At 45.7% G+C, this 11,228-nt stretch overlaps 1 protein-coding gene across 1 annotated transcript in view; it reads left to right on the plus strand.

Annotated features, from left to right (window-relative positions):
* Positions 1-10,875: 10,875 nt before the first annotated feature.
* Positions 10,876-11,228, plus strand: part of LOC135810551 (52 kDa repressor of the inhibitor of the protein kinase-like) — a 3,987-nt gene continuing 3,634 nt past the window's right edge. The window contains exon 1 of the mRNA XM_065324042.1: positions 10,876-11,036. Coding sequence (XP_065180114.1) covers positions 10,876-11,036 — 161 coding nt within the window. The remainder of the gene's footprint in view (positions 11,037-11,228) is intronic.

Below are 11,228 nucleotides of genomic sequence, written 5' to 3' on the forward strand. Positions count from 1 at the left end.
TGTAATGAGACTTCGGGTATAACGACACTTCGCGAATAAGGACACTTTTCTGATGCCCCGCCGAGTGTCGTTATAAGCGAAGTTGACTGTACATGTACTCGTAAGTGTACTGCATCGAATGTTCATCCGTTTGAGGGTGTTGAAGTACGCACAGAGTATTGTTGATATCGAATATGGAATGATATGCAGCGGGTTCATTAGTGATCAACGTTCTTCAAGCACAACATACATGTATACCGGTGCCCGAGTGAGGGTTGCAGGTACTGGTTGGCTACAAAGATAGAACTTGTAGAAGTGGTACGGAGTACAGGGGCGTAGCCAGGATCATGGTCAAGGGGGGTGCCCATAAATTTCTTCCAAAAACGTTCTTTTGAGGAATCTTGTACATGTGTGCATATTGTATGCATGCTAGTGCGGTGTACACCTTGAATTATTAATTTTATGTATTACGAATGTCTCCAGCTTGCCATTCCAACAATCTACTTCCTCCGCGTCATTAAAATTGTTGCTTCCCAGAGAGAATTTTCGAATTTATTTTGTCCACTCGAGGGGCAAAGAAATCAGCTAGAAATTGAGGCAGAGCATTGTCGACGGACCAAGCTTTAGTTTGTGGCCTCCCGCTTCGCTGCACTTGCAGCTAAGGTCGACGTCTTCATCAGAGTTTGAGGCAGACCCTTCAGCACTCAATAATACGCTGAAGAAGACGCGCGTTCAAATTCAGGTCAAGAAACTTCGTTTTCAAGCGATCCATGCCTCCAGGTGGCAGGGGATGAAGGCAAGCTAGCATTTTTCAAGTACACTGTAACGACCTTCCAGCGGGGTAGGGTAAGCAGTTCCGCACCTTCTTTCCTTGGCAAGCGCTTCGCTGATTTTGTCGGTGTTTTCAGACCTGCTACCTTCGCAGCAACATGCGCCACAAGTAGCGCATTTTAGGAATTTGAGACCACTTTGTTCATGGAGTAACTAATACTTGCACACTAACTGCAACGGAAAAGTGCAAGCACGTGTAATACAATGCAGCACTCGCAGATCTACGTAGCATGCACCCAGTCTGGGCTGAGGGCAGTCGCGGTTGTTTGATCATACAATGCATGCCAAGCCAGACCCATGGTCGAAATGTTTGAGGGGGGTGCTTTGGCACCCAAAGCACCCCCCCCCCCTGCCTACGCGCCTGGAGTAATACTATTATTAAATAGATTACTAAAAAGAAAACCAACTAGCAGACGGCAATTTCTCCTCCTCTTTATTGATAAACTAGCATAGGAAGCATAGAAACAACTGGAAATGTTGATGAGGCCTTTCGTAACAATCATTATTCTTCAATGGCGTTACCTTATATCTTTCTTTGTGGGCGGTCAGAGCAGTGAAAAATAGCACCTACGAGAGCTCGAGTGACACCAACTACATGTACATGTACATAATGGAAGCATAATTACAGATCAAAACTTCGAACAACAGTGGGGGAAGTGCGTGCAACTCAGTTTGTCCACGTCATAATAATGTTCACATTGTAGCGCCATAGTTCCGACTTTTGTTTGATGTTATGTTCTGGTGGTTCCACCATGTAGTTGGCGCCACTCGCACTCTCGTAGTTTCTATTTGGTCACTTTCTTTAACCCCGTTTTCCCTGTGGCTTATATCACTTTTGTTATGATCTTGAGGTGAGTATTTGCCAGAGTACTGAACAACAAAGTGAACAAACAGACAAGTGAGGTCCCAACTTCAGACGCTTGAAAATAATCCTGCGGTGAAACTACAAGGGCACCACTAGTAAATCATGCAGGTGCTGTTGAAGCTTTCCACTGTAGAATCGAAACGAGGCGAGAAGAAAATCAACACCGACAGTGAGCATCAATGGCTTGATGGAATTTCCAGTGAGAGAAACTGCTTTTCTCCTTTGAGGTCAGACGGATCACTATCGCCATATTTTCATTATATGCCTGTCTGTTGGCCTACCTGCCCGTCTCTCTCCCTGTTTCTCTGACAACCTGCTTGTTAATTCGTGCGGTTGTTTTCAGACGTAAAGCCTTGTTGTAGAGGTCTCCGCCCTCATTTGTTAGTCTCTCTCTCTCCTCTCTCTCTATCTCTCTCTCTCTCTCTCTCTCTCTCTCTCTCTCTCTCTCTCTCTCTCTCTCTCTCTCTCTCTCTCTCTCTCTCTCTCTCTCTCTCTCTCTCTCTCTCTCTCTCTCTCTCTCTCTCTCTCTCTCTCTCTCTCTCTCTCTCTCTCTCTCTCTCTCTCTCTCTCTCTCTCTCTCTCTCTCCCTCTCTCTCTCTCTCTCTCTCTCGGATCTCTCTCTCTCTCGGATCTCTCTCGCTCGCTCTCTCTCTGTTTTTGGTGGACAAAAACATCTCTGGCGTTGATTGCTTTCTTGCTTCGACTTCTGCCGCGCCTTTGTTCTCGTACTCCCCTTTATGTACAAGTGTTGTGCAAACCCTCCCTTAATATAGTCTGTCACTCATTTCGCCCTGAGATGTTTTGATGCATAGTGATTATGACGCTCATCATTCGCTCCCTTGTCACTGGACAGTTCTGTCCGTTTGGTTTTAGCAAATTCAAATAAAGAAAACAACAACAAACTCCTGTGTGCAGGACAAAAGGGTTGATGCACTACTAATAATTATAAGGAGACACAGTCAAGTAGAACTCAACCAAACGTTCTAGAACTTGCACCTACAGTGCAAACACACCAACATGTTAACAGCTCAAACTGGAGGGTTTGCAATAGCACCATTACGCTACTACTAGAAGCCGCGGTCTGAACTAATAACTTGCATGGGGTGGATACGTGCTCTGGAGGGCTTTCTGGGGAACCTCAATCGGCTTGCCAGACCACATAATTGGCACTTACATTCCGAGGAAAGCTCGTCCAGGTATTCCACGTGCGAGCACTGCCTTTAGTGTCGCTCTCGTGCAGTATTCCACGAGCGAGTATTGCCTGTATAGGTTGTAGAGAGCCCGTGTCATGGTTCAGTGTCTAGCTGAGAGCCAGATTGGCATTTTCGAGAGGCTCGAGGTTTAAGTGAAGTGTTCATGTGTACATGTATGTGTAGGAGATATTTCGGCGCTACAAGCAATGAAAGTTTAAAACTACTCCCTGCATTTTCGCGTTCATGATACTAACGTAACTTTTAAAGTACATGTATTGGACATGCTCCTCCGTCCACGAACGCTTGGGGTACCATCGCTAACTGTGTATAGTACTTTTGTGTGTGTGTGTGGGGGGGGGGGGTGGCAATCAAGTGCCTGTGTATTTCGGACGGTGCTTGGGACCTACATGTACATGTACATTGTATAGCCAGCATGGTGATTTGCCTTGATTTGCCAGCACATCGCTATCCTTTCTCTGGGCTAGGGATTCTCTTGACGTCGCAGTGTCCAGTATGTTCCTAACAGTTACACGACAAAAGCACCCTAGTACAGGTTCAACGGCCGTGTGGCTATAGCTTACCACCTTGAGTGTTTTTATTTTTTAATTATTTATTTTCAAATCCGTTATAGCCAAGCTGCAAAGAGTGCTCAATGTCGTAGTTAGAGCTCGGAACATAGGAGACTCAGCGGAGGACATTCAGGCTGCTTGTAACTCCGAATGTTCATGCCGCTAGGCAATCACCAGACAACTGATGATTGTCTGATGATATGATCTTGTTGACACTTCGAAGTATCAATAACCTAAGGTTTATTATATATTATATACATATAAATCTCCAAGAACGAATCCGTTGATCCCCGAGCTGCAGAGAGTGCTCAATGTCAGAGACAGAGCTTAGTACATAGCAGACTCAGCGGAAGACGTTCAACTGATACTCGGGTCTACCCTAGACCCGAGTATCAGTTGTCTGATGATTGCCTAGCGGCATGAAACTCAGCGTTACAACCAACCTGAACGTCCTCCGCTGAGTCTGCTAAATCTCCAAGAATGTTATTCAAGTTTTATACCTATAACATTGTGAACGGTACCGTTCGGCCGTTCAATAATTCAACAATCTCTCCTCCTCTCCTCCATGTGCTCTCAGCTGACACGTTGCTACCCTCGGTAGCCATTACACACACCAACATTCCAAACAGCGAAGGGGTAAAGGGTACGGAAAACAGCTGTCAGAAGGAATATCGATAAGAAATACAGTTCCCCGTGCCATTTTCGTTGTGTGGAATGTGCATGTACTCGGTCACCAGTTAAAACCGTCAGCTCTGGCCTAGCAACCGACCACAATAACACAATATTATTGTGTCACCACTGAAACTACAATATGTGTATGTACATGTACATGTACATCTGCGTAGCAACAATGAGGTAACAATCGAAAGTCAGAATCCCCTAGGTATTCGGTGAAAGCTATTGCTCCAAGATGGAAGGAATGATGTTAGAGGTTGTTGTGGGACCGGTGCCCACTGCTGGTTACTCGCTTGTGATCACTTGGATCTTGAATGATCTTTATCCGTACAAGTACAAAATGTACAGTACCGATACACGATGTACGGGAACTTCAGCAGCCCAGTGTAATCTACTTCACCGCCGTTCAACCAAAAGGTGAGCAATGTTAAATCCGTCCGGCCAGATACGCAGAGACGATCTGCAGCCTGCTGTGCGTGGCGCTTTGATTTGCACCTACAGAGACTTACACTACACTCGTGTTGGCAGGGCGTGTGTGGTGAACTTCAATGTACTCTTCGTAATCGATCAGGTCAACCTGTCCATCTGCACACCTTTCTAGGATTAGCCATGCATGGCGGGCTTGGTAGTTGGTGCGATATTTTAGCACGAGGAAATTGAAGCACCTGCGATTTTCACCGTCTACGAAGATCAAGAGAGCAATGTCAAACGAAACGGAAATGCATTCCTTCTGACGTCCTTAGACCCTGGCCCCAGGAAGGACGGATACCCTCAGCAGTAGATTGAAGGCTTCGTAGCGGCATGTGGTGTGCGGTCTCCGTGATGGTTGTTTGTGACTTAGTGTCAGTGACAGTGACTGTATCTTTAAAAGGAAAATACATGTGAAAGCAACATGGGAACATTGTAGGCTACTGCAGAGGCACAATTACCAGCATGCGTCAAATGGTACCGTACCTTAACTCCTGATCACCAATATGTGGATGCTGGAGTGGCTGTAATAGCGTTTCTTAATTAAGGTTAACGAAAATGTCGGTGATTTGACCAATGTTGGATTGACCCTCGTGATGGTTATGGCTAGTATGATATTGGGTCAGAACGCTACTGAGAACTCCAGTTGGTACCCATACCACACTTCCACGAGTACCTGAATTGGACCTAGTTCCCATTAATTGTGCGAATAAAAATAAATAAACTAACATGCAAGTACGAGCACTGGCAAGGACTACCAAGCACGTACCGATAGGTGTGCTCATCGCCATCCCAGGAACGTTGTCCCGGACATACTCCTGGCTTGATTTCGAGCAGTTCAGACCAGCGAGTGGTGCAGTATCACTTACTGGTTCAGAAAACAGCCTGGTCATGACTGATGGTCGCTTGGTGATAGCGATTCAGACCAGAGTATTTTTCATTCTAACCTTACAGGCAGAATGTGTTACAATCATGTAGAGACACGGCACGACATAATGAGGGCGGTGCCCATCTCTTCTTCATAGTTGCCTTTGACTCCCCAACTCCCCAACTCGACTAAAAGCCAATCCCAAATACATGTAGATATCTGTGGCTGGAAATAATCCTCAATCAAACTGGGAATCGATGACCTCATGTTTGGAAGGCCAATTCTCGTTAGCACATTGGACTTCGGAGCACTTCCGAATACATGTACTTGGCCAACCACGTACCTCCCTCAGTTCCACTGTTTACGTACACGGTATTGATGTTTATTACTCAAGGAAGAAGACACCGAACTGTTCCTACTACATGTACCACACTCGATATTTTCTTCGGTTATTTTTTAGATTGAATAAAACCACATGTGATGAGAGCCAAACCAATTGAACACTTCCTCAATGTCACCATTACCTAACCAGTCACCATTACCTGTTCGCATTACATCACCAGGCATAAATCAGATTATCCGGCTACAAGTGTATCTAGTGAAAGAACAGTTCTTTCCTTGACATACATGTAGACTTAAATTTGAAAGGCATCGCCAAGCTCAAAGGCTTTTTAAGTTATAGATGTAGCCACCGGTTTGGGTAAAGGGCAAAATGTGCCAGAAACCAGCAGTGCCTTCAATGCAAGCAGCATGGGGGCTCCTTGGGTCATACAATCAGATCTTGTTGACTGGATTCATGGGGTATGAAGGTACTGACCTGCGGACAATAGCAGAGCAGGTTTGTTTGTTTACTACGGGTGTTTGGATATCGCTCTAGCCGTATTACATTGTATACACGCCACTGAAAGGCTCTGTACGTAGGCCAGGACACACAGAGGATGACGATGTTTCATGCGATGACGCCATACCGACTCATACATGTAGATGCCAGTGTGGATTCATGTAGGGTATTGCATCAATGCCTCCTCAGTCCTCAAGCCGAAGCATCTAAACTTTTAGGCATGAGTAGCCAGGCCTTTCCGGCGGGGCAGGGGCAGATGCAGTGTCCTGAGCAATGAATTGTTTGTGCCTGATGCAGTGTCGTGGTTCGAGGAAATCACGTGCGACATCACAGTACCAGTAAGCAATGACGACCAAATAAAAAAGAGAAATAACCATATTGCGGTATTGCGTAGCTTGTCTTTCCTTTTCCCTTCACCACCTGCACTTCTCCTTGGTTTCCCTTTTTCTCTCTGTCTATTCTCTTGTACCTTCTTGCTATTTCTTTGAAGTATTCACTTACATGTACGAGAGGCTTTGAATAAATCAATCATGGATTACAAATAAAAAAAGAGGCATCCCGATCTACAGTGCCATTGCTGCGCTCATCCATGCCTCTCTCGTTCAACGAGGGAAATGAGTAACACAAACACACACAAATACGCAAAACACACACGCGCACCACCATGGACAAAATAGCTACAACTTGCCATCGGTATATTTCCTGTTAGAAAAGAAGCGCCAATCGATCCTTACGTTATTATTTTGCTGTTCAATATTTAAAAAGGAATACTTCTGAAAGTCCCGAAACCCCAGGTCTGTGAATTATAGCATCGCTTTAAGCTATCGTGGAATAGAAAAGAGAATGTGACTCCAAAGACTCAGGTCTGGGTGCAGATGGCATTGATATTTTCAAGACTGGCCTATTTCATCGTGTACGTGAAATAGAAATCTGCAGTGCGACTCGTATGGAGATCCAGCCTGCTAGGTCAACCATAAGAGGTCCGATATTACACAGACAGAAGAACGAGCAGTTGCGGTTTCGTAACTCTGAGTTTCACGAACTGAATCGATCATCAGACGAAAATTGGTACTGGGAGGTCCAATATTATTGATCACTACGGTGAAAAGGGACAGTAATTGTTGCATAAGAAGTGCGATACTGATCATGATGAAGAAAAGGGGGACAGGGTTCGTAGAATCACTATTGTGAAGGTCTACTAGTACTTCATGACACTGTGCAATGCTCGCACTCTCACTAGCATGAAACCTTCACACAACTCATCACACGTTTCTCCCCATGATCTCACTGCAGGAGTCCACTCCACAGATCCACTCTCCTCTAGAGCACGCTACGCGTACATTTTACATAATCCATAAGCCAAATGGAATACTAGTAATTCATATACCACGCACATGTACCTGCACAATGTATTTATTTCTAGATCATCGAAAAATGGTTTTGAATTACCCCAAGGCTGGACATCGCATCGGCTGGAGACAGGGTTGACCCGCGGAACTCTTGGAGATTGCAAGCCAGATGAGCAGGTCTGTACCTTGGTGTTACTAACTTAGGTACATATAATGGAGTGAGAGGTCTTTCAGAGTGACTGAGTTGCTTCACCTTCCGAAAACACATGATTGTAAGTATGAAGAAGGGCTTCAGCTTCAGCTTCCTTTCACATGATTTTAAGTACTCATTTATAGGACAAGAATTACAACGCTGCTCATGACGCTCTCGGCAGCCAAATATTTACTCTCCGCTGACCATGGTTGACAGCAGAGTGAATGAATGTGTGCGACGATGTTGGTCCAACTGCTGAAGGACATTTGGAGTAACGCCCACGATTTCTTCGGTGACACAATGGGACAAGACTTAGTGACCAAACAACTTACTTCAAAAGTATTCTGGCCCAGCAATAGGATTCATAGGCCATTGTGATTCATGCAATGACTATTATTGCGACATTTGTGTCCCAGACTCGCAATAGTTCAAAAGGATTCTTACTAATCTGAGAAGGCACCCTTTCAGAACGCATGTATACATACTGAAGTAGATACAACACTACATGATAAACTTATGTATGGGATACTTGAGGTGCCTTTTGAAATGGCTTGGGCCAGACTCGTGATAGTACACATGGGAGCGCGGGACTAGCACAGTTAGAATCTCCAGCAGCCCTCTTATACACCCTTTTAAGTTTGTGTTTGAGCTTCACAAGTCTAAGGAGCCTTGATGCCTTGATTGGGACGGGAAAACACCACACACCTGAATGTGTACCAGTGGCTGATTCAGTGGCAAGCTGGAGATCGTGGTTGCATGCTCATAAACATGATGGCCCCATTGACAAACAGTGCGTTCAGGCTACATTGTACACTGACTGTCATGTATTTGGCTTGACGCCCGTGGCCCATTGCGGGAGAGTTGGGACGGTGAACTCATCGAGACAAGGGAGATACAACAACATTGGCAACAGCACAAGGGAGATTAGGTACTCACTCAATCTCTGGATAGCTGATTGACAGGAGGAGTATCTGCGCGAATAACTAGGTAATATAGCCATCACGAGAACTATTTTGGTCGTGATTTCTACATGGCTCGGGATTTAGAAGGAAACCAAGAACAACATCATCTCTTTCCCTAAAGACACCTGCCCTAAGATTTAAAGGGTTTTCGAAGTTTTTTTGTCCATTCCCCTGCAGGTGAGAAATCCGGAAGGTGAACACACCAGTCATTGTAAGGGTATAGCGGACCAGAACTGGGGTGAAACAGGTCTGTTCACCACAGGCATGATGTCCTGGTACATGACTACATTTACATGGCCTGCTTACTACACAAGAGATAGAGAGAGACAGGGGCAAAGCTTTGTTGCAACTCCGAGCTTCACGTTGTCGCGGTCATCAGGCAAGTGATAGCTCCAAAACGGGCTGCCTGAACATAAGCGGAAGCAAGGTGAGAAATACTGAGTGGAACCATAGCTTACAAGTCAGGTGCATGCGAGAAGTTGCTAAATCTTTAGATTTGGGGCCGTTTACTGGACAGATGGCCTCATAGTGACACAACTGCCGCGCTGGTGCCGGGATAATTGTTCCATCCGGAACAGTCCAACTACCGAGCTGACGTCTATTATGACCTTGTATGGCAAAGATCAGGCATACAGTGTACATGTCACATGGGCTAACAAGTGCAGATACAATCAGCACTGGTGCTAATCACACGGGTTTTCTTTGTCCCCATCACCATGATCACTGGCCACGTACCAAGATGATACAGTCATAGACATACTGCCGCTATGTCCGAGGTCTTACCAACGGGCTGTGGTGTCGTGGGACACACCAGTCACATAAATCATTGGTTAGAGGAAGAGTGCAGCCCAGAGCTAGCATACAACGGTCACGTGGAAAGGTAGCGACAGCAACAGCAGCAATATCACGTAAAATGAGGGTGCAGTTTAAATACAGCGAACTGACCATGGGTGAACCACGTATTCATGGCAGTGAGGAGTGACTAGGAGCAATGTATGCGTTTGCCCTCCATTCCTCTTTGACCCATGGCTGTTAGCAGCCAGTGCAGATTAAGCAGGGGAACTCTGGGTATGTAAAGGGTGTAGCGCTGTCCGTTTGTATCCGATAGTACTTAGTTGTTCTCTAGAACTCTCAATGCTGTTGGCACTGCTATTTCCTGCAGGCCTTGTACCACTTCCCGCGTGTGCGAAAGCTCGTCAAAACGCGCAAGCTAGCTTAGAGCTATAGGCGATCAAAGCCCATCAAGCAGATAGCAGCACGAAAATGGGGTACGAACGATCGTCCAAATACTCCGGACCGACTCGTCCAGAGTAGTACATGTCGCACGTGCGTGCACCATAAAAGAATAGCCAAATATACCAGCAATGAAAGGCGCAGTGCTGCGCCATTCAATAGTACGAACACTACATACTATACACGTACATATTGTATTCGTAGTGAAGTGAGTGCCAGAGTGTTTCTGATGCCGTGATGGTGAGCTGCGCTCTCCAGCGTCACGCGAGCAGAAAACATTGATGAATCTAGCACGTGCATCCGTGGACGGTATAGGGGTCGCTTAGGTACCAGCCAATCATGTACATACAATAATATACATGGCATTGTACAATGTAGCTGGGCTGGTAAGCACCGCATGCATGTACATGTAGGTCGAAAACAAAATGGAAGGGGAATACTTTCCGTCCGGGCAGCAATCTTGCAATCAATGCTAACATTCATGAGCTAAGGCTGTATTTTTCAATCGTTAGGGACAACCCAAACGTCAATTGCCTGCAGAATAGAGTACCGGTAGATGATGAAAATGTACGTTAGGACGAAAGTTAAGATACCTCCACGAAGGTATAAAAGACAAGAGAATTCACTCCAAGAAGGCAGAAGAAATTCGACAGCCACCATTTCAATTCCTCGGGACAAGAGTCCGGTAGAAATTGAGTAGAGCTTCACCCCGTTTCTTCTTGTCTGTAACTCAAACTGACTCTGAAAACCAGTACACACCTCTCGTGTGTTGAAGAAGATCAAGGAATGATGGCCTCTCAGTTAACTTTGCTCGGACGATGGCTAGTATTGCCTTGTATTTTGTGTATGATGGCTCAAGCAAACGCCAAGCCTCTAGATAGCTCCGGTGCTTACCCACCGACTACTAAGCCAGAGGAGATCAACACCGAAGTTGCCACGTACGCCCTGCCCGCGTCGCAGCTTTGTCCTCTCACGGGACATACTTACACCGACGTGTCCTTGTCCATGGCGTTCGTCTGCAAAACTAAACGTCGATACCAGAAGGTATTGTTTTAACGTTTACGCACATATTCGTGATGCAGCACGTGGTGCCACTTCTGCAGCTTCCGGAAATAGGATATTCTGTATACGACATGCGTTGATTTATGAATCGTTTGTATTATTTGTACTCGCCATTCTGGGTAGCGACAATCGATTAAGAA

Source organism: Sycon ciliatum, chromosome 2 (assembly GCF_964019385.1).
Source record: "Sycon ciliatum chromosome 2, ocSycCili1.1, whole genome shotgun sequence".
Classification (NCBI taxonomy): Eukaryota; Metazoa; Porifera; class Calcarea; order Leucosolenida; family Sycettidae; genus Sycon; species Sycon ciliatum.